At 43.2% G+C, this 23,161-nt stretch overlaps 2 protein-coding genes across 4 annotated transcripts; one reads left to right on the top strand and one right to left on the bottom strand.

Annotated features, from left to right (window-relative positions):
• Positions 1 to 906: 906 nt before the first annotated feature.
• psme3 (proteasome activator subunit 3) lies at positions 907 to 10,381 on the top strand. Its single transcript, XM_022224359.2, has 9 exons — positions 907 to 1,071; positions 2,906 to 2,938; positions 3,063 to 3,125; positions 3,593 to 3,682; positions 4,331 to 4,394; positions 5,010 to 5,191; positions 7,373 to 7,495; positions 8,168 to 8,254; positions 8,380 to 10,381. Exons 1-9 carry the CDS (start codon positions 1,048 to 1,050, stop codon positions 8,458 to 8,460), a joined length of 747 nt encoding a protein of 248 aa, XP_022080051.1. The 5' UTR covers positions 907 to 1,047; the 3' UTR covers positions 8,461 to 10,381.
• On the bottom strand, positions 4,078 to 22,100 carry LOC110973496 (E3 ubiquitin-protein ligase Zswim2-like). Of its 3 annotated transcripts, XR_015428218.1 has the most exons (15): positions 21,379 to 22,100; positions 20,150 to 20,357; positions 18,840 to 18,916; positions 18,207 to 18,247; positions 17,718 to 17,967; positions 17,079 to 17,321; positions 15,763 to 15,847; positions 15,003 to 15,130; positions 13,925 to 14,093; positions 12,983 to 13,191; positions 12,711 to 12,851; positions 11,685 to 12,295; positions 11,284 to 11,429; positions 10,821 to 11,122; positions 4,078 to 5,288 (listed from the first exon to the last, which is right to left on the bottom strand). XR_015428218.1 is itself a non-coding variant. In XM_022224357.2 (14 exons), the coding sequence occupies exons 2-14, from the start codon at positions 20,297 to 20,299 to the stop codon at positions 10,922 to 10,924; spliced, it is 2,451 nt and encodes an 816-aa protein (XP_022080049.2). In that variant the 5' UTR covers positions 20,300 to 20,357; positions 21,379 to 22,100; the 3' UTR covers positions 10,472 to 10,921. The 3 variants fall into 3 exon arrangements, 2 of the variants coding, with proteins under 2 accessions (XP_022080049.2, XP_022080050.2); XM_022224357.2 differs by lacking the exon at positions 4,078 to 5,288 and having other exon boundaries at positions 10,472 to 11,122; XM_022224358.2 differs by lacking the exon at positions 4,078 to 5,288 and having other exon boundaries at positions 10,472 to 11,122; positions 21,451 to 22,100.
• Positions 22,101 to 23,161: the final 1,061 nt, after the last annotated feature.

Here is a 23,161-nt window from a genome sequence, read left to right as displayed (position 1 = left end):
AAAAGAGTATCTATACTTCTGACGTCTTCGAAACCTTCGAAAATTAAAGGACCCACAATGGAATTGGAAAAAAAATAAGGTGATTAGATCGTGCCCAACCATTTAAACGAGGAAGGAGGAAAGATGCCACTTACCAAGAGAGCATGCAGCTTACGTAAACAAAAGTAACTGGTTCATGATCCATAATTATCTATAATGTGAAGTTATACATTATGTATTACATCATCAAACAATCATGAACATTGTGGACTTCTACACAATATATGATGTTCAGTCAAGCGAAAGTAATTATTCAGCATTGTGATTTTGCACCTATGAGTAACAAAATCTGTCATTTTCAATAAAGTTACTGATAAGAGAGATGTTCAAAATCCTGGTATTGAACTTAACCTGTGTCCGGCGGCTAAATTCAGGCTTTCTGGTAGGCCTAAATGAAAATTCATGGCATGGCATCCACGCATGGCGGCCCCGTCGCAAAGGGGGGGGGGCGGACCCTTGGCAAGAAGCTGGACCCCCATAAAAGCAGTAAAAACATAAGCATGAATAATATGTTAATATGTTACATGTACATGTACATGGCCCCCTACGTGGCCTCCGATGCCTGAAGCTGGCGACTGGGCTGACGCATTTGCGACTCTTCAGAAATTTCCTAACTTTATCATGGCAATTCACTGGATGAATGGCAAACTGTGAGTAATTTTGAGACCTAGAAGTTAAAATTTCAGGAAACAGTTCAATACCATTTTTTTTTCAGCTACTCAACTTGCGGCCGGGTTTGGCCGTCAGGATATTTTTACAGCGTATTGATTCGACAAACGCCCTCTACTGGTAGGTAGTTATTCGCGGGTTTTGCATTTCCAAACACTTTAGTCTGGTTCCTGAAGAGAAACCTTGGTCGACTCCCAGTTCAACAAACAGGGTTTTAGACTGAAACCACACATGCTAGCAATTTGCAAACGTGACTCTGATTTTTGCCAGTCTTTTATTTTAAATTGGGAAGAAACAGTCACTCTTCCATCGGTTATTACCATTACCATCTCGTAAGACATGTCTGACACAGATTTAGGAAAGGTGGGTTTGAATTGGATCATTGTGGATGAAATGAAAACTTGGAACCAGAAGTTCTAACTTCTACTCACATGACTCACTAGGCATTCTACATACATGTACATTACAAAAAAATTTGCAGGATGTAGGCCTAGCTTGCTAGGGCCTTCTACTAGACCTAGTCATGCTTGTTACTGTTGGTGCTAGCAAGATGAAGTTGCATATTGCATTGGATCACCTCCATGATCACACTAACAATGAGAATGATGATGACCACAACATTTTGAGTGTCGTAAATACGAAAGCATTTTTGTAAGGAAAACCTGCTATTGTGCTAATTTAATTTAATGGGTATTTTACAATGAAGGAGATTTGGGAAATCAGGTTAAACGTCATGCATCATGTAAAAAACAAGAAATGAAAGAGGGGAAAACTTGGTGGGAAACCATTTCATTATTGATGGATGCTGCTAATTTATTCCTGCAGGGACCTATAAAACATTGTAAAAGTATTAAGCCTACTATTAGCCATCTGGAACTTGCAAGCAACAAAATATCCTAAAAAGTCAAATGTAGTTGTTAAAATATTGAGTAGGCCCAGGCATGGCTAGGCCTGTTCACTTGAAAATCTTAAAATTTTTCAGACCAGTTTCATTTTTGGTAGGGTTTTTGCACAGGCATGACAGGGTGTCCAAAAGGCTTCCATATATGGAATGCTTTCCACTCGTATTTGATGAGTGTGACCTGCTGGTAGGCGTGATGGTCCAATTTTGAATAGCTTCCATAACACCATGTGAGGTGGCACTGGTAGATATCATTTTGTTGCATTACAGTCGTTTTCACAGCAAAGTGTACATTACATTTGCTGTGAACTGGTCCCACATTATTATTTTGTCATGCAGCTGCCATTCAACCAATACGATATCATTATTGAATTCACCTTTCATGATCAAGTAAAGGCATGGCTGTGCAGCGTTAGTGCACAGTGCTGGCCCAGTCAGGACACAAGTGGCACAAGTTCAAATTGTGGTACCGTCCAGGTCTTGACATTAATGGTTGTCTGATTTCCTGGGACAAAGTGCCCGATGGACAGGTACTTTTTTCTTGAAATTAAAGTGCCCGTTTCTCACGGTCAAGAATCGCAGTCAGCAAATTTACCTTTGATTTGTTTACATAAAGCTTATAAAAAGTGGTAAAAAGTAAACAGCTGTGTGGTGTACAATGATTTTGTATCGTTACGTACATGTACAGTATGTACAGACTCGCTTGTACAAGTATAAAGCACACTGTACATTTAGCAGGGCACCTTTCCACACAAGAAAAAGTGCATACACAGGTACTCTGTAAAAATACCCTTTTGTCTGGGTACATCTGCATGCGCTGTGCAGCGGAGCTTTGACAGACGGAAGCTCAAAGACTGTTTCACATGTACATGTCGTTGTCATTTCAACATTAGTGAATTTTGCCTGGCATTTGTGTGTGTACTTTTTGCATATATGACACCAAGTAAAATCGTTCAGTGGTTAAGAAATAGCTGTTGCCCGAACTTGTACAAGTGATGCATCAGAGTCCTGCGCGCTCTGCATACACGCCATTGTTGGGGTTGATGTGTAATCATGCATTGTCGTTGGCGTGCAAAACAGCAACATGTACCAAAGCAAAAGAATATCTAGACCAGTTCAGCAGCAACGTTTTCAGAATCAAAAACACAAGAATTCAGCGTATTTGCTTGGATTTACACACCCACATGTACAGGGTATTGTGCAAATGTTTTCAAAGAAATCACGCCAATGGTCTTCAGTTATGAAAGGTTTCACAGTACATTTATGTTTGATTCCCCTTTCTGTCACCATGCACAGGTTGAAGATTTCAAGAATAGACTTCTTGAGGAGGTGAGATGTGTTTCCCAAGTCAGATATTTGTAAATCTTTGTCAGATTATCGGTCATTTCCGATAACTGTTGCAAAAGTGTTGAGCGAGTTTTCACATTAATTGGCCCTTTATCTTTGTGTTCAGGCTGAGAGTCTGGTTCACACCGTTTTCCCGCAGAAGATTGTTGAGCTGAATGAGCTGCACCAGGTACGTCAAACGAATCCAGCGATACGCCATCATTGCTTCCCATCGAGATCATAAAAATGTGTAACAGATGCTAGGCACCATCTGCAATCCTTCAAAATCCTCCAATCACCAGTACCTGTGTAAAAAATTTGCATTTTACTTCATTCCTTCAAAATCCTCCACTATTTCTTAAATAGGCTACTTTGAGGGGTTTCCACTGCCTCAATCCTTCAAAGTCTTCCCGGCAATTCCTGTTATTGTGTTGAGTCAGTGCAAATGGTCTCCTGGAGCCCTATGGAGAATTTCACACATGTAAAGTATTTACAACTTTGACATCTTTTGCAGTCAGCCACCCTTTTTAGCCATTCTTCCTTTATCTTCCATAACCACGCAGAGGATTTGGGAGAATTCAAGAGGGTAAGGGTTAATGGTCTCCAGCGTGCAGTGGTTAATACCCTTAATTAGTTTTATTCCATTGTTGTTTGCAGTCCGAAATGCTGTCCAGAAGTAGAATGCCGGAGGTCCACAGCAAACTGAACATCCCTGTACCAGAGCCACTGGTTGTCATCAATAGTGACGTAAGACCCGCAAACCCACTCTGAAACGCTGATCTGTTTCTTTAGCTTGGCTATTCAAGGGTCTATGAGATGCAATTTGTCTTTTTGGTTTTGTTGAATCTAGGATCTGATTGGACAATTTGTCATTTCAGTTTTCATGAAAGCCTTCCTGGTACCAAAGTCTTCCCCCATTGCTCAGGGTTCTGATTGCACATGTATGTGCCAGTAGTCAATTGATCTCGGGTGTGGTACAAGCATTTTGATGAGGAAAAGTTCATGTTTTGCCATATATGTTATGTTTTTACCATAAGATCCAAAGTAGGGATTATGAAGTGGTGCCTTGAACTTTTATGGGCAAGTCCAAAATTCATGCACGCTATGTCCCACACTTAACAGAAGTTTTGCCCTCAAAAACATTGTTGGATTTCAGTAGTTTTTATTTTGCTGTTGAACATTTGAATGGGGAAACCCACAAGAATTTTAACATTCTAGTCTTTGTAAATTGTTTCATCGTAGAAAAGATGGCTTTACAAATTGGAACAAGGGGATCCCTTTTGGACCAACCTAGGTGCATTCAAATGACAGAATGGTTCTTGAAGTCACCTATAGCAGCTGTTGTAAAACGAATTTGTAAATTTGATGCTCCTAATCTTTTCGTTCGCCTTACAGATGCCAGAGAGAAAAAAGAGGAAAGTAGAAGAAGACGGGGAACTAGACATGAAATCAGTACAAGGTTTGTACATCTTTGATGTCCATCTTTGTAATCAGTTGTCCAAATTAGGCATGGCAGTGGAAGTGTGGCACGTGTGGTACCCCCAAAGGTATGTCTCAGAGGGTGTGAAATGTTTGTGAGTGCATAAAAATGAAGCTGCTTGTCTGGAAATACCAGCACAGAGCTGTACAATCTTTGTGTAGCTGAGATTCTGAGAAATGCTCCATGGGCATGATGAGCAGGGGTAGTAACAGTTCATGTATATCACTCAGGGGATCTGTATTCATGTATCTTGATCTGGATAGGCGTCTGATGCACCAGATGGAACATCCCATCGGAGGCATTTTTATTATTAATTAAAAAATAAACATTTCTGGTGATGAAACCAGGGATTCCTTGGTAATGTTTTGGGCACTGTAATTTGCAACCCTGAAGAAAGCTGTCAAGAGCAGTGAGAAGCAGTCACAGTTTTAGGGGTGGGTGGAAGAACCCAGAGGAATATTCTGGATAAAACCTTCCACATGGACCTGGTTTCAAACTGAAACCCGAGTCACAGAGGCAAAAGGTGAGGAAAGAACCACCGCGCCAATTTGACTTGCTTAAAACTCCCCTCCTGTGATTGTTCAATACCCCCAGGGTCCCGGGTGTTGGCGCTGCCCGACGGACTGGCGCCGTGCAACAAGCACCTGGTGGACATCATCAACATCCTCAAGCCCCGGGTGTGTCTCATGATTGACCACATCAACACACTGAAAATGTGGATCCAGCTCCTCATCCCCCGAATCGAAGACGGTAACAACTTTGGCGTCTCCATCCAGGTGAGTTGCATTCATGGCTTTCCTGTGGACAGCAGTGTTGTATTCAAGCCCATCACAAGTCCTTTCACAAGTCCAGTCACAAGTCCCTTCACAAGGCCTGTCATAAGTAACAGGGTAAACAATGACAGAAGAATGCTTTTGTCACAGCTCATTTGAATACATGTAGCTTGTGAATTGGCTTGAGACAAAATGACTTACAGGGACTTGTGATGGACTCGAATACAGTATTGGTGGACAGTTGAATTACACGTATGTATAAAATTGCATAACTCTCTTGAAATGCTGAATGACTTCTTGTGCAACTCATGCAATAAATGTACATGTAATGTATGTGGAGTAACCCCAGCACAAGACAGGATACAGCTAATGCAACTCTGAAAATGAAATCCTTCAAATGTAGATTTCTGTCCATGAACAGTCATTTCAAATTTTGGTTCTTTCATTTAAAGGGTACCGGTACCTTGGAGCATTCATTTTGGTGTTAAGTACAAATTTCAATAGTCATGAACAAAAGTGTGATGTCATCGCAGGAAGGAATATCAATATTAACCATTTCCTGCCGAGAGTAATTTGAAGTTGCATGACGTAAAACTGGGAGATTTTCAAGATTTTCCATTTTCAAAATTCTTCAAAAAATCATAACTTCATTTATGGGTTGTTTACACCAACACAAATGACTGTCTGGTGGCTACTCTAATCTACCAGACAACATCTATAGATGGATCCCAATACAATGCTTTTAGCATCGATCTGCGCATTTCCGTGTTTGAAAACGAGGCTGTATGTGTCAGCTTCAATTCTTAATACAATCAGACCATTGAAAGTAAGGAGTCAAGACACAAAATACATGAAGGTATGTTAAATTCAGACTTTTTAGGCTGCACATTTTTGTGGAAGAGTCTTTCAGGATGACTCGACACGTAAAATCAAAAGAAAAAATAACGAAAATTGACCGCGAACTAACGTACCAGCGATGGTCGTGTATCTTGTGCAGTGGGTGTGGTTTAAACTGAGGTGGCATCACACGGGCGCGCGCGGCGAAGTTCAACACAGAGAGCCTCGGTTTCGATGCAGATATGCGCAGACGGCGCTAATGTGAAATCCCTCTATTGATGCCCAAGTATTTCAGCCAGTCCTGCTGCCTGGTAAAAAGAGCCCAGATTGTGTGGTGTTAAATAAGTTTCTTTTGTTCCCGAATGGCACAGTGAGCAGCTGTCGTCTTATCAATAGGGGCGAGATTAGTGTGCAGCGGTATTGCTCATCATGGGAGCACTTTTGTCCCCGGTGGTAATCTGCTCGCATTGAATGCCATAAACAGTGGTATAATCTTTCAAAACAATGACGGATTTCCTTCTCTATTAACACCCAAAAAATGTTAGCAATTCCCAGCAGCTTGGTCTTTTGTTTTGAGTACAGTCTTTTGTTATAAGGCCTAGCTCTTTTGTCTGGTTTCTGGCTCCCCAGTTTCTGATATAAAGCCTATGTGCCCCGAAAGCTGGCTCCCTGGCAGGAAGTGGTTAAGAGTCATTTCATTACCGAAATTTGCCAGATTTTTTGACATTTTGCTGTTGTCGATATTCTTTTCTTTTGTAATATATATTGTTTGATTTATGATGGTAGGCCAGTTAGCAAAGTTTTCTCAGTATTTTCAGCGAGGAAATGTCGCATTCACGATTTGAGCAGAAGAATCCTGATAATTAAATGGTCTTAGTAATCGCAGCAACAGTGTGTTAAGTTTTGACTTCAATTTACAAAGGCTACATTTGAAATACTTTACATACATTCCAAACTGGGTAGAGCATTGCAAAACCTGAACTCTTCAAATTTCCTTAAAATTGGCTGGACTGTGTAGCCCTAGAAAGTATTGGTCTCACGAAGGCTTAAACACATGTTGATAGCAACCTGAGTGCCTGTGCTGCTGTATGTATTCATATGCCTAATTTTTATTTTAATGTGTACGAATGTTTTGGCTGTGAGCATGGGCAGTGGTTGTACAAGAGCAATCTTGTAAGCCATGTCTCTTTCATACCAGGGGTTAGCGATGCAAGCAGCCCATTTCATTTCCATGTTGCACTGTTTTCTGGGGTTCCAGGCACAGAACTGAGAGCCGATAGTTATTTTGAGTAGATCTGTTCACTGACCATGCTGTCGTCCTGCCCTGCAATTTGTTTGCCCCTCTAGGAGGACACGTTAGCAGAGCTGAGGCAAGTGGAGAGTGAGACGGGGGCCTATCTGGACCAGATCTCCCGGTACTTTATCACTCGGGCGAAGCTGATCAGTAAAGTGGCCAAGTATCCACACGTCGTAAGTTCTCTCCTTAATTGCAAATGCACCTGTGCACAGCCCTAATTTTTATCCCACAGTCTACATTTTCTCTTATTTTGTGGCAATCCTGTCTGGGGGAGCATTCATGTGCTGAATTGTGCCAGGCAAATTCAAAGTATGCAAACATACAGTCAACCACAAGATGAAATGAGGGGACCTTCAGCCACTGAAAAAAACATTTCCTCATTAAAGCAAAAATGAAGAAACTTAATATACATGTCTTGGTGAGACAGAATATTGATGCAGTTTTCCAGTTTGATCTCTTTTTTACATTTTCCAGAAAAAGGCCCATTTTTTAGAATTATTGGGATAGATGCATCATTTGTTCATAAGAGGTGTAATGAAAAATAAAAAGAAATTTTAGCACTTTTTTCCAGTTGGCTGTGCTAACACCTTGAACACTTCATCGCTTCAAGTCTTAAGATGAGAGAATGAGGTTTGAAATAAGGCAACATCACAACAGTCTGCCCATTGCATAAAACAGCAGATATCCCTGGGTAGATAATTTGTATTGTACTTTTGAGAATGCTTCTGCAGCTGTGGTCATTTCACAGGTTCTTCTCATAACTTACAAAACCACCCAGTCTGGGGTTATGTGGTCTATGTTATTCATTGGATAACGGCAAGGCAACATTTTTATTGTGTTTTTAGGAGGACTACAGGCGGAGCGTGTTTGAGATTGATGAAAAGGAGTTCCTCAATCTGAGGCTTACATGTGCCGAACTCAGGAACACATATGTAAGTCCTGCTCTAACTGACCATTCACTTTTGTAAGTGTGATCTTTACATTAAGGGCCCCCTAGTGTGTTCATGAAAAGGCCGATGCTTGAATCGTAAATTATCCTTCATTTCTCATTGCACAGCTGTCTCTCTACGATCTCATCATGAAAAACAAAGAGAAGATTAAGAAGCCACGGAACAGCAATGCGGAAACGCTCTACTAGAAACGCTTCCCGTTGTCATGGCAACAAGGACTAGTAAAATCTCTGCATTTGAAAAACAAAAACCCCCCAAAAATGTCAGCCATTAAGTTGGCCTGTTCCCTACAGTTTTTTTTTACATTTTAAAATTTGGGGGTGATGACTTGGGGTAAATTCACACCCTTCCTGGCCCAACTTCCAAGCAGACTCATCACGTTCACTCCCATGAGTGTGAGTGCTACAGTATTGAAGTTGTAGTCAAGTACATGAAAGTCAGATACGAGTACACGTATCATAACACTCCATGCTAATGGTATTGAGGAGTCAGTCTTGAATGAAATAATATTGGGCCCGGTAAAACCCTCATTGGGCTGGTGAAAGATAAAGAGATTGCCAAACTGGGGTTTTTTTAATGCAAAGTACATGTACATGTATACAGGTTCTGAGCAAGTGAGTTGAAACGTAACTGCTGTAGTCAGCTGTCGTGGCCTGGTCACAATGTCTGCACTTTTGGGGAAAGTCTGTTGTACGGTTTCCATTGGATATAATCTTGGAATGAATCATGGTCGAGGCACAAACATTTGTCAGGTTTCACCTGTACCGAAATGGGTGAAAGGATGTCACCACAATTCTGTAATCTGGAACACCAGACGGGTAGCACAGGATTTCCAACCAGTTATGCTCTGTAGTCTGGTTCACCTACTTGACATTTCCTTGGTGTCTGTGAATTGTTGGTCAGGCAGGCATGACCAATAAAATACAACATGGACGTCTGGGGGGAAGCGCAGCTATTTTTAGATGCAAGCCTGCATGTCTGTTTGTTTTAAAAGTTTGCTGATTAAAGCTTTGTAAGCATCAGTCGATAAACATAAATATCAAGAACTTCTGAAAGCTGAAAAGAAAAGCACTTTGTATACATACGTGCCAGATATTCATGAACAATAAGTAATGTTTCCCAAAATTAATGCAAATGTGTTTTGAAAAATCCATGGAATTTATGACTCTCTGAAAGGTCCCGTCTTGGGTCATTTGACACTGGCTGCTGTCAGACCCCATGTTTCTTTTAAATAGAATCTTGTGGTCAGGGAACCAAACTACGATGTAATCACCCTGACAGGCTGGTCATTAATTGCTGACTAGTCTAGGGAGATCATCAGCTAGGATTGAAAATGCAATCGGCCATACCAGTTGTTCTGAAACAACTTGGTTCTAAGGTGGCCAAAGAAAATGCAGAAAATCATTAGGAATCAGCAGTCGAAAGTGTTAGAATGAAAAGGGGGGCATATTTTTTCTTTCTTTGGGAATCATAAAAAATTGTTCTTCTGTGCAAGGAATAAGATTTTTATTGCTGTGCAAATTACGTGACCTTTCATTAATATTTCGATTAAACTGAAGCCCATCATAACACTGCGGAGCCTAATCCCTATTGTTTTGTTTCCCTGGCTGATATAACTTTTCTTTACTTTTTTGTTTGGTGTTGTAAAGTTCCAGTTTTTGTTTTGGAAACTGTCATTTTTGTGTTGCGTTAGTACTGTATTTTGTGATTACACGTACTGTTCAGAGTACAGGAAACTTTAGGTGTGAGATCCAACAAAGTTACGAGATGCAAGGAGAATTTTCAGTAATTTTTTGCCACAGTGCAGAAAAACTGAAGTGCACAGACAAGTTGGAAGTAAGTATATACATGTACATGCAGTTGTGGCCTACGTGTAGTCTGGCTCTGATCATGGTGATGATGAAGTCATACTGCTCCTGTGCACAGTGGGACAGGGTACTACATGTACTTCCATTTTATGTGTTTCACATGAAATCGCCATCAATCATAAACTTTTATCGTATGTTAAAAATAAAACGGACAACCCTAAAATTGTATTTAATGTGTGAAAGGACAAGTTAGGGTGTATGGATAGTCTCTAATAAACAGTTGACAAGCTGTACTTGAAAACTTGCAAATTTGTATTATTGTGTGGTTTAATAATTGTGTTGAAATGCAGAGAGCAAAACATCCAGAAATCACCAGCTTGGCATTTAACAGTTATATACATGTAAATTGTGTAATTTTATTTCTCTTCGAACCAATATTTCAAAAACACAAGGAAGAAATTGGAAGAAATACTTGTATAATACTCCTTGATGAATTCTTTGTGCACAAAACAGAATGTGCATTGCATAACTCCAGTCTACATCAAATTACACTCATTAAACTGAGTCATCCCTAAATTACCACATCAAGAGACATTACATCTATGGCCACCAAGGTTGACTCTTAATTTTTGTTAACCTATGACCCAATCTTGGGGACCTGAAGATTATCACAAATTCCTTGGAAGCAAAGTACATTGTACATGTACACTTTCTGCATCGCAGAAACTTTCTATACTTACTACCCACACAGGCTGGCCCCATTCCGGTCTGTCACTTCTCCATTGAATTCATCACACTCGTCACAGGGCACCAGACCAAGATGGCCTCATAATGGCCAATATTACTGCACTTGCGAGCTCAGTCCACTGCCTGAAATTCCCTCACTGAGCTGCTCGTCTCTCTTAACCTGAGCTCCACCGTGGAACTGGCCTACCCTTGACCTCAGTGGCGATGACCTGTGGCCTTTGACTTGCCCAGAACTGTTGGCCAAGGGAACGCGCTGGCCACCAGGTGACAACCCCAGGAAGAGGTCCTCCAAAACCTGCAAGCAGAAGAGATTTTCTGAGTTCATTTCTGAACGAACGATGGTATAATAACTACGAAAGTGCCTTCTCTGAAAGTAAAATTCTCCTTATCCGTGCTAGATGTTTGGACAAAGGGACATTTTTTTCTTGGGTTCTTCTTGTCTTTTGCTGAAGTCACCTGTTGTTTGTCGACGTTTGGTGGGAGGAGCCTCTCCCGCGATCTGCTGCGCTCCGCACTGATGCTTCGGGCTCTCCTAGGAGGCGTTGACCGGACATTCCTGACTGGCTGCCGTCCACGGTCTCTGACTGATCCGGGGGAGCCCCCTGAGCAACATTACAAAGAGGTGGGAGAAAGTATTTGCAAGTCAGGGAACTTGACAAAATGATATGTACATGTATACCAATGATGCATTTTGAAATAGCCTGAACACCTGACTGTTGAAGTCAAAGACAGGTTCTAAATTATAGGAATGGGTACACAAATCAGTTATTCAAGCGGCTAAACGATACTCTTGGGCCTGCTTTTGATGAACTCCACCACAATATTTGTCACAAATAGCTGGCAATCATTTTGCTCACCTGTTGGCAATGGAGGTCTGCGGCCTGGTGACCCCTCCGCCTCCAATGGAACAGTCCGCTGGCCCGGGCTTGGTGCACTGGTACTCTGCTGTCGGCTGTTTCCTATGGGGGCCATGGCACTCTCCCTCCGGAGGGGAATGGATGGAGCAGTGGAAAGGTCCACCAGGGGCTGGGTGGGGAGGGGTGGTCTCCCGGTCGAGGCTGCACCCCGTAGGGGTTGCTGTCTGGTTTTCTTTGTTGACGTGGTAGCACCCGGGAGAATCAGGGTTTCAAGTCGTGGTGGAACTGGCACCTGGCTATTTCCACCGGCAGTGTCTTGCTCAATCTGCGAATGGTGAACGGACCTCGAGGAAGAATTGTACGCCCAATTCTCTGGTTGAGCTGGCTGACCATTCACATGCCCTTGCCGCAACTCACCAGATTGCTTCTCGAAGGGCAGGTCCTGGGACAACCCGCTGTCATTGTTGGCACTCGCAATTGCATTAATGGCGTCCATATTGATTGCCGGGTCTGTCACCCCATCTCCTCCAATGTCAAAGTCCACGTATGCTCTTGGACTGCCATTTCTTCTCGGCTGTAGCCTTGTCATCTCTCTCGAATTTGGCTGATCTCTAGCCGTTAAAATAAAGTGTTAAATTACGATTATATTATCCAAAGTTTTGCCCTTAAGAATGCCATTCCCGCACTCCGGTGTCTGATCTTTCATACTTCCAGAATTTCGATTTGTGTCTGCTCAAAAAAATTCTTCATGCATTCAGAAGCACATGTAGCCTGTGTGACCATTTCATGTGGGCCCTTTTTTCGGTCAAATACATTTTGTCTGTGGATGTCTCATTCCCCCAGTGACAAAAAACCCAATCAGCTTTTGAGGCAGATGATAACTAAGCTGTGAAGTGATATTAAACCACACTGAAAATCAGGGATCCGAGGGTATCCAACTACACGTATACCAACTACACGTATATGTAGTTATCAACTTGGCAGTTTGGTCAGACTCAGTGTGAAAAATGACCTGTGACGTCTGACCTCTGGGGTCGGCCATGTGATGCGATCCCCAGCCCCGTCAGGGCAAAATCTGCAGCCAGTCCCTCCACATCCTCACTTGGGGCTCTCTCAACAATTCTGGGCCTGCCTCGAAGACGCCCCTTAGAAACGGCATCACCAGATCTAAGAAAGGGTTTGTAAAAAAAAACACCACTCCATTAAAAAATAACAGGTGTTGATCTAGACTTTTCTGTGATAGGTTTTAATTATTTGGCAATGGAAACGAGCAAAGTTTAGCAACACTGCTAACCTACCTTCCAAGCCTCACGGATGTCACCCCAATCCCGGGAATGTCCAAAGCTTCCTCAGTGCCTACACTCCCATTGGCCGGCTGTTTGCTCTGCTGATTCTGATTGGCCAAGGTGGATGGCTCATCATTGCCCGGGCTCCAGACGAGACTGCCATCCACGGGGCAAGTCGGGTGCTGGTGGAGGAGCCAGGGATCGATGCAGGAGGTGTGGAACTTGAGACAAAACAGGACAATGAACGTTTCAGCAAGAGCATCAAGAATGCTCATAAATGAGCACGATGTCAGGATTCCAAGAGTGAAAACGCCCTTGTGGACATCAGGATCAGTCTAGCCATCAAAAGCTATGCGATTCTGTCACAAAATACATGTATCTTTGTACACTTTTAAAGAGGCTTTTGTGCCCATGTCAAAACTTGACCAATTAAATCAGCTCATGCATTCTAGATACATTTATATACTTGCTTACGTGGAAGCTGAAATCCTGCCTTACCCACAGTGCATGGGCAAGTGAGCTTTCATTGGTAGATGTTGAGGTACATGCAAGGTAAATGCCGATGCACAGGTACGGTAGATTTGTGACTATCCCGACAAATATTAAATGTCCATATTTCACGTACCCGCATGCACAAAACATACACATGAAGCGTCCCTAACACCGGCGTGCTCAGTAATAGTTGGTCAGTGCCATCTCCTGTTGATGCATTGATCACAATGAGCCAATTCCATGAAGGTAAGCACAGATGTTTGCTTAACAAAGAAAGTATTTGCTGTAAAGCAAACGTAGGTTACCAGCTGAAATGGCATGGGTTTTTATATTTATTTTGGGTGATTTACTGCTGGCTTTTGCTCATCTGGTAAATTTGCCAAGCCAATGTTTGTCTATTTGCTTAGCACCCCAATGAAGTTGAATCTGGCTTGGCACCACTGTAGAGTTCAGGGGCCTCACCTTGTGCCTACATGGTAGGCGTCTCAGCACCTGCCCTACGCTGTAGCCCCGCAGACACACCCTGCACTGCACCCCGGGGTGGAGCAGCACGCTGCCCTGCCGCACCGTCTCTGTGGGGAAACCCTTGATCACCTTCTCCGGGATGTTGCTGGGCTGGTTGGCCGTTTGGCTGACACAGGCAACAAGAAACCAAACTTTCAAATCTTGATCCAAAAATCGCTCCCAATGTTTTTGACCAACTCCCTTGAGATCAGAATAGGGGAGTCAGAACTGCACATGCCCAAATGTTAAGATTTGATTGCAGAGTTGAAAAACCACTTCCACATGCTTGCCACCAGTACATGTATTATTTTTAGCCAAAATTGCAACTTTTTGACAAAGGCAAGCTATATCAGCTAATACTATGTGCATGTATAGAATTAGAGAATTGGGTGTGCATACACAGAGGCAAAGGCTTGGGGAAGACTTAGCAGATTGACCTGTTTGCCAACCCAATGAATAAAGATTTTACTCTATTGTAAAATGCTAAGGGTTTCTAACAAAGCTGAGGTGAGTTGATTGTACTCTGTCACTTTTAAAGAGACAAAAGTTTTTCTCCAAACCAGTTATGTTCAACTTAGCCATCCTCAATCAGGTGAAGGACTGAAAACTGTCAAGATTAGTGTTCACTGAAAGAAGAAACTTGACCAAAGAATAATCATAAAGGATCAAGTCATGGCTATTCTATGGTAAAAGTGGTGATTACACCATACGAACAATTTCTCAACTTTCCTTGGTTAATAACCAGCAAGAACACCTGTCACCGATACTGACACAGCAGGCACCCACTACTAACGATCTGTAGTCTTTAACATCAATTGCTGTATGCAATTTTTACAAGCACTCTATGTATAACTTTTGTCCAGTGCAGAAGGAAACTGCAACTAACACTTGTTTAAAATGCACTTGGCAAGTTTCAAATAATTCAGTTAACGGCAGTTTGTTTCAAACATCCAAATACTTCATTCTTCAGAGACCGACAGGACTAGGCGACAGGTGCTACTAACTGTAGACGCAGCAGCCGGCCATTAGTGCTCACCTGTCCAGCTGCAGTAAGAGGTCATAGTCTCCCTCGGATATCTCCCTGGCCAGTAGGTCGTCCAGCACAGCCTGAGGTAAGGCCGAGCCAGACCCGCGCTGGGCAGGGCGCCAGCGCTGATTCATCTTCTGTATCCAAACCAACCAACGCCAAAGGTGATGTGAACCAATGACAGGCTAACTGGAAAGAGGCTACGTACATTGCACCCACAAGTTTCTGTCACACGATTGACTCATGGATAAAATAATAATAGACAACTGCAATGAAGTAAATTAGGAATGAGGTACATTTTTGGAATTAAGGACGATGTGGACCCCACATAATTCAGTCAAATGACAGCCGAATATACCTGATGTGGCATGGGGGAATAGGGCAAAAACCACACCGAAATCAAGACCACACCCACAATGGGCAAAACACTGCTTACCACCCACCAGACCGTACAGGACCTGACCAGACACACCTGTATATTAAGTCAAGTTGACACAGTGGTACATTTCTTGGCTTTCACCTAAGTGACCCGGATTTGAATCCCGCCAAGGAAGATTGCGTGTTTCAGACTTGACTCATTGCAGCTTTTTCAAAGAATCCTCAACTCTATTTCCATCAGACATAAGATGCCCAAATGGTCACAAACGCTTGCATATACATGTATCACACTGTTTACAATTTAAAGACATGAAAGCAACCATAGTCCATGTGTGTCCATATTGAAACGTAAAAAAATATTCTGGACAAGTGGTTCTCCTGTCACACTTGCCTGTCGGAATTTGAAGGAATGTTCACTGTGAATGTTGGTTAGGAAGCAGGCATGGCACAGACAGTAGTCAAAACACTCTGTGCATCTGCAAAGAGAAGGAAAAGCTGATTGAATTCGATGCTAGATATCAATGAAAAATTTCAAATGTTGTATGCATAAAAATTTGTGCGTTCAAATGAGATTTGATGAATTTGGGGTGGCAGGGATAGAGTTGGGGTGGTAGGGGTGGGGTGTTGGTGGTAAGGGTGAGGTTTGGGTGGAAAGGGTGTACCGTAGTTTGGATGGTAGGTTGGGGTTTAGATGGTAGGGGGAGGGGTGGGGGTGGTAGGGTGGGGTTCGGGTGGTAGGGGCGGGTCTTGGTGGTAGGGTGGGGTTCAGGTGGTAGGGGTGGGGTCTTGGTGGTAGGGTGGGTTCAGGTGGTAGGGGCGGGTCTTGGTGGTAGGGTGGGGTTCAGGTGGTAGGGGTGGGTCTTGGTGGTAGGGTGGGGTTCAGGTGGTAGGGGCGGGTCTTGGTGGTAGGGTTGGGTTCAGGTGGTAGGGGTGGGGTCTTGGTGGTAGGGTGGGGTTCAGGTGGTAGGGGCGGGTCTTGGTGGTAGGGTGGGGTTCAGGTGGTAGGGGCGGGTCTTGGTGGTAGGGGTGGGGTTCAGGTGGTAGGGGTGGGGTCCTGGTGGTAGGGGGAGGATGAGGATTGAGGCAGCTTACATTCTGACATTTATATGTGGAATAACCCAGTCACACTCAGGGCGCACTTTTGCTGCCAATAAATTTCTGTGAATTTGCATTCGCCGTCCAAAGTGGACCCAAGAATAGTTACCTCACTGTCCCGTACTGAAATAGTTATTATACATGTACTTTTATTTCAAGTTGAGTATGGTCTTCTGATCTCACATCATTAGCTCATCATATAAACTGCCATCTCTGTGGTTTTAGACCAGTGTGTAATGGGCTCTTCTCTTTATAAGCACATCGCACCAAAGGATGTGTAAACAAAATTAGGCCATCTGCATACATAGGCAGGGCTCACGTTTTAAACCACCATGTACACTCAGAATCGCCTCTGGGTGATGTTTATGCATACTAATTTTCCATTTGTTTGGTAGAAGCATGCAGAGGCACACTGTATGTTGACCTTGAATTTGACCTGTTGTGGTTGTAAATCTCAGTACGTGGGCATGTCCCAGAGTGCTGAAAAACAGTATTTGTGGAGTTTGGCTGTATATTGGAAGTTGGACACTACATCTTGTCTACTGCAGAAAATTAAACCTTTCGGCCAAACACTGTTGTTAGCGAGTGGTTACTGCGTTGTGTGTTATTCACCTGTAGCATTTCCCCTGGACGGGGGACTTGTTACAATGTTGGCAGCAGATGCCCGTATGCACGTCCAGTCTCTCAGCCCGGGTGCGCTGCAGCGAGGCGTTGCGGTACTCGGCTTGCAGCTGCTCCAGCTGGCCGAAGTCCTCACGGCACAGGGGGCAGCGGATCAAAGTCTCCCCCACCGAGCGCTGATGCTCCGCCCACACCTTCATGCACTTGATGTGGATGCTCTTGGCGCAGCCATACCTAGATATACATGTACCAACAACCATTATAATAAGGGAATGCAAGTGACAACAGGGCAGTGTCAAAGTAGAATGTTTAATCACCCCCTGCCGGGCGACCCGTTTTCTAGTACATAGGCTTTATATGGGGAGCCGGGAGTTGGGCCTTATAACAAAAGACCGTGCTCAGCACAAAAGACTGAGCGGTTGGGCATTACCGATATTTTTTCACTCTCAATAGTGGAGTTAATCCAGCCTTTTCTGAAACAGTATACCACGGTTGGAGGCATTTAGAGCGAGTGGATTACCACCAGGGACAAAAACTCTCCACCACCGCTCTTGCCATTGCAGATCAAAACTTCTAAGCAAGGACAACAGCAGCAAAAACGGCTTCAAGGAATTCAACAGGCAATCCAACCTGCAGTAAGTCACAGCCTCCCTTGCATTCAACAGCTCCTCCTGACAGATGGGGCAAACGTCGTCTTCGGTGATCTCGCGCTGAGACAACACCTCCCGCCCGTCGGCCGACAAGGGGGCAGCACCCGGGGCCACCTTGCGGCTGGATGTGGCTCGCTCCCGGTGTGCTGCACCCCCTTGCCGGCTCCGGCTGTTGATGCCGCGGAGTATTTCATTGATTTCACGCTCAACGAGACCCAGCTGGAAGGAAACTGTTGATTTACAGCAAACCAAAATTAAATCGCTGGTTAAACAAACACTTACAAAACTGACAACCGACATTTACACCACACCTCATTGAAAATACAAACCCTTTACAATTGTTATTACCCTGGATCAGCAAGCCCAACATTCTTAGGACATTCTTAATTCCTCATTTATCTACGTGGTACCTTGTCCCAGAATTGTCAAAGCAGGAATATCAAAACTCACTATTGTGCCCTCCACTTACTTGGATTTTGTCTAGGGACCCTGAATTTTTTGAGCAGCACCCTGAACAGGAAGAGGGTAAGAGAATTATGCATAAGTTAACGAATGCAACTGCAATGAAGTTAAGAGGTCAAAGGTAATAAGGAACAGTGCACAATAAGTAAATCCATAAAGTTACACTGCATCATGCTCAGGATATGATGCATGCATGCAACAGAAGGATATATATATGTACATGTCATTCAACTGGAGAATAAACTTGAATCTTCATGTACATCATGCAAGTACCTCTCCTAATAAGGTAAATTTGCACGAGACTATAAACCTTAATAAACAACACGAAAACAGCACAATCTATAAAATACGATGGTGTGGTAGCCATCTTGCCCGGCAGTTCTTTTGCTCCACAGGGATACATGCTTTGTGCATACCCTGTGGAACGAAAGTACTGACCTGCAAGATGGAAGCCTTGCAAACCCTCTACATGCTGAGCGGCTGTTAAGTAACAACTGGGTGTAAATTTCCTTTCTCCATTATTTGAGCAATCCTGGCTCCATTTGTTTCCCCTGCATATTTTTCCCCCCTCAGCATGGAATCAACTTATGAAAGATACCAACAGTGCAACACAATGTTTTCACATCATCTTCAATCTTACCAGCATATGTGCTTGCAGAGATCTCTCTCCTTTTGAAACACGCTACAGGTGCAGCTGTGAGGGTCGCCCAGAAAGACCTCGGGAAAGAGAACACCAAGAAGTTTACAGCAGCCCACTCATGCATTGTATGCACAATAAAAAATGGCCCAATGTCAGGTTCTAACACGAGCAGATATTCCGGTTTGCCTCATTCAACTTAGGCCCTGCAAAAAATGTACGGCAGTGTTTCTTGTTAACTTCACTAGTCCAGAAAATGGCACAGAGCCTACGCGACACGAAACACCGTCAGAATGGGGCCAGTCACGTTAGCAGTGCTTCCCCAAAGGTTATGAAATTTCTGCTATTGTTTCAATGCCCAAACACGTCTGACAGGTGTGAATAAGCACGCAGGGTGCAGTTTCATGAAGAATCGAACTTGTTATTCACTCCTGCAGACAATCTTGGACGGAACGAATAATTTGCCTGTCGGTTTTGGCATTCAGTTGGTCACTGATTTTATTGACAAACAGAAATCAGTCCCTGCTCTCAATTCAACGATGGCCTCCAAGCTGATGCACAAGAACAGGTTGTGGAGTGCCCAAAACATGGCAAAATGGAAAACTGTGAACGTGAGGATAATTTACTGGTCCCCTTTACCGAGTTTTGTGCCACATCTTTTTTATTACGGAACAAAAATTTACAAAAGGTAGCGCTCCCAGAGACTTCCTTTTTGTCTTACATGTAGTTCTTCTTGTCTTTTTGTGAGTTGCATTTGAACATGCAACCTGTATTCCAAATGCAAACATTCATCCAACGCAGCCAGAGTATTTACAGTGACTTGACAACTTAGAATTCTTGGAAAAAACTGATGTGGCCATGTAGTATTAATGTCTGTAGAACCGTAAAAGTGGAAACGAAATCGTAGATACATGTATCCTATGGAGCAGGGTTTCATCTAGTATGCTTGAAATACATGTATCTGCCAGTCCCCTCTCAGTTAAGGTTAATGCCTGTCCTGTGTCATGGAAAATCTTGAGGCCATATTTCTTTTTCATCCACAATATTGGAAGGAAATGTGAAGACTGCTTCACCACTGTTATAGCTTAGGTAAAAATGGGGGCTTTTAAATTTTGAACTGGTAAAAATGTCTTTCCCAAATTGTTTTTACTAGATGAGACATGGCTACAGGATCGACCGATAGCTCAGGGTAATGAACCAGTCGTCAGATTGACCAATCATGCAAGGAATTTGCAACAAGCAGAGACTTTGACCCAGCGCGGGACACAAGACTTGGGCACAACCCTTTTTTCCGGGGGGGTCCTTCAATTCACCTTCACTTTCTTGGCCTCGCCTTCTTCTTTCAGCAGAAATCCCGTGGGGCCCGTCTCCCGCAGGATGTAGATGGTTGCCGACAGGGCCTGGTCCTGATGCCAGGAGGCAGCGTCACTGACAGTACGTCGCCATGCAACGCTCCGAGCCATCAAGGCAGTGAAGTCTGTCTACTCAGACTTGCTTTATGACATTGTGCTCATACTCGGTCTGTAAATCAGGCCAGGATTGATTAAAAACCATGTATTTTATCCCTCAACATTTAATTCTTTTATTAAGGGCTTCAGGCTGAGTTCCAAATCAGATTTCTTATTTTATATTGATTTTTTTTTTACCAGTGAACTATTTGCTTAAACTAAGACACTTGCTCAAATTCGTTAATTTAAATTACTGTCATTTATAACCATGATAACCATTCTTTTTCATAATACATACTGTACATGAAGAATACATACTACATAGGCCTGTGTTTGGCATGATCAGTTGATCTCAAGACAGAATAGGGACATACAGTGAGTGAGGCGCTGTTCATTTTTTTCAAAATGTGATTAAAATTTGTCTTTCTCAGCATGCTGTAGGCTCTTCTAGGCGTATTTAATATTTACGATTTCAAAATGTTTGAAATTTATATTGAAGTCCGCATTTAAGTCGTGGAAATAAGAACACAAATTTTACAAAATTACGATTGCTTGATCTCTTCACAATCATTCGGTCTTGTTGTATATAACCATGGTAACTTTAATTTTATTGCCTACAACTTACAAGTATGTAGGATGATCTATCAACAATTTCACCTCCTGCTTTTAGTTTTTCTTTCCAATTCTTGGTTGAGGAAGATGGTTTCAAAAAGGAAGGTAAACTGGGAGATTTCATACAGGGTCAACTGGTAACGCAAGGCAATCACGCAATAATGACTGACCATGATGACCAAATGCGCACAACACACACGAAGGCCTAGGCCACGCCTAGAGGCCCTACCTACATGTACATGACCTAGCTAGCTACATGTAGGTCTACATATTAATCATGGTAATTCTCTACACTGCCAGCTACAGATAATGTGACCTGTTAACAACATGCAAACTGAATAACAATTAGGCCTAACTTAATAAGTAAACATGTTGCTAAACATGATAAGTTAAGAATCAACATCATTGAACATGATCGGCTGAAAATTTAGTGAGCAGTTCTCTTTTTTTGGCAGATCAAATACAACAGGGAGACAGATTACCTCTATGAACAAAGTAAAGCAGATTCAAGTACTTCTTCTATCAAAGAAGGGTTAAGAATTTGTGAAAGTTACTCAGAATTTCTTTACTCAAGTGCTCCAAAAACTTCTAGATAGCGTCCCGTTTCTATAGCACTGCCACCAGTCTGGTAGAATCCCCGATATATTCCCAAAGCCCGACTTTGTACCACTAATGAATACGTTGTATTCACGCATGAACGCGACACCAGACTATTTCAGTGGCGCCATCTGGCCATAAGAGGGCGATATTTAGGAAAAGCAACCGTCGTTTTTGGGTGCAGAATTGCTGGTTAAAAGCATAAAAAGTGCCCCCTGCAGTATCTTTTGAAAAGGAGATTGTTTGGCCCCGAAAATGGTGAGATTGTGTAAATCGTTGCCAGGATCAACTCCCTGGGTCTTTGAGCTTTTATATGAGAGCAGAATGGCTAAAAACTTTTTAAAAAATGGTCCTAAGTGCCCGAGAAATTTGAGGGTTGCCACTTGAAAAATGGCTGCAATCAGACTTCGGAAAGATCACTTTTCGGGGGGGAGGTTGTTTTGTGGGAATACAAGATATTGAAATATTAGGAACCAGACATAAGTTTAATTTATGTTTCAGAAATCTCAGGGATGTAGGTATGCATGTTGTTGGGCCCTGAACAGTGCTGATAATTACACTGTTTTCAATACGGGCGATTCACAATAGAGCGCCTCCAAGAGTTTGCAACGCGTTGGCCAATCACAATGTGCAAAATCTGTCGACCCTTTCCAAATGCGCATTGAGTCGACAGCTAGATTTCACGCATTGTGATTGGTCAACGCGTTGCAAACTCTTGGAGGCGCGTCTTTATTGAGCTTGAATTAGTGGACTCTACCCCCACAGGTTGCACTACACCAAATACGCGCCCACATACAGAAAATAGTGAAAATCAGACCGAAATAGCGCCGCCTGTTGACTCTCAGGGAGAGGCTGGCCTCTGTTTTTTCACTGGAAATTCAAGATTAAGACCAGAAATTCACTTCCCGTGTATGTTATTATCCCAATTAGCCACGCGATTTTTTTATTCGCGTCTCCCCGAAGGTACCCCCCCACAAGCCAAAATGGTAGTACATGTAAAACTATGCGCTCAGCTCTGAATGTAGCCGCCCGCCTCTATCCAAAATATTACCGCAGGTGGGGCTTCCTGTGAAAGAAATACCCGGAACTGCAAACTTTTGCGGTCCCAAATTCGGGATTTATAGAAATGTCTCTATGATCCCTCCTAAATTATGGCATGTCTTATTGTAAAAACCCTATGGGGATCAGAAAATATTAATTAATGAGCTCGTGCGCAACGATTTTTGCCATGCATCCACAAACGGTCCAACTTCGTTCCCATGGGCACGATCTTGTTGCGCCATGTGGTTCCCACTATGCCTGGCGCGATCTAACCCTGCTGGTATTGTGTGATTTAATTTAAATATCGTACTATTCAGTTTTGGAAATCGTGTTTACGAGCGACGCAGATTTACGCGTGTGTGACGTGCAAGAGAATACGTGGGCGCCCTGTTTGGGCGCTGATCGACGAGCGAACAGCTGGTTCCTCGAATCCGAGGACCGATGGGACGGAAGTTGCTGCCACGCCTTCAGGTGACCGTGACTATGGAGTTAATCCAATCCTAGAGCGGCACGCTCTGAAACCTCTCTGGCATGGGAATGCTTGGGTGGTAGGGCTCTGGGCAGTCGATGCCTTCCTACGTTTATTCCGATGCTCTGCAGCTTGGTGTTTTCAAAGGCCTTGGCCCC

Source organism: Acanthaster planci, linkage group LG17, assembly GCF_054643075.1.
Source record: "Acanthaster planci isolate LZ-2023a linkage group LG17, COTS_SCS, whole genome shotgun sequence".
NCBI lineage: Eukaryota > Metazoa > Echinodermata > Asteroidea > Valvatida > Acanthasteridae > Acanthaster > Acanthaster planci.
This window is presented reverse-complemented; position numbering and strand designations above follow the sequence as displayed.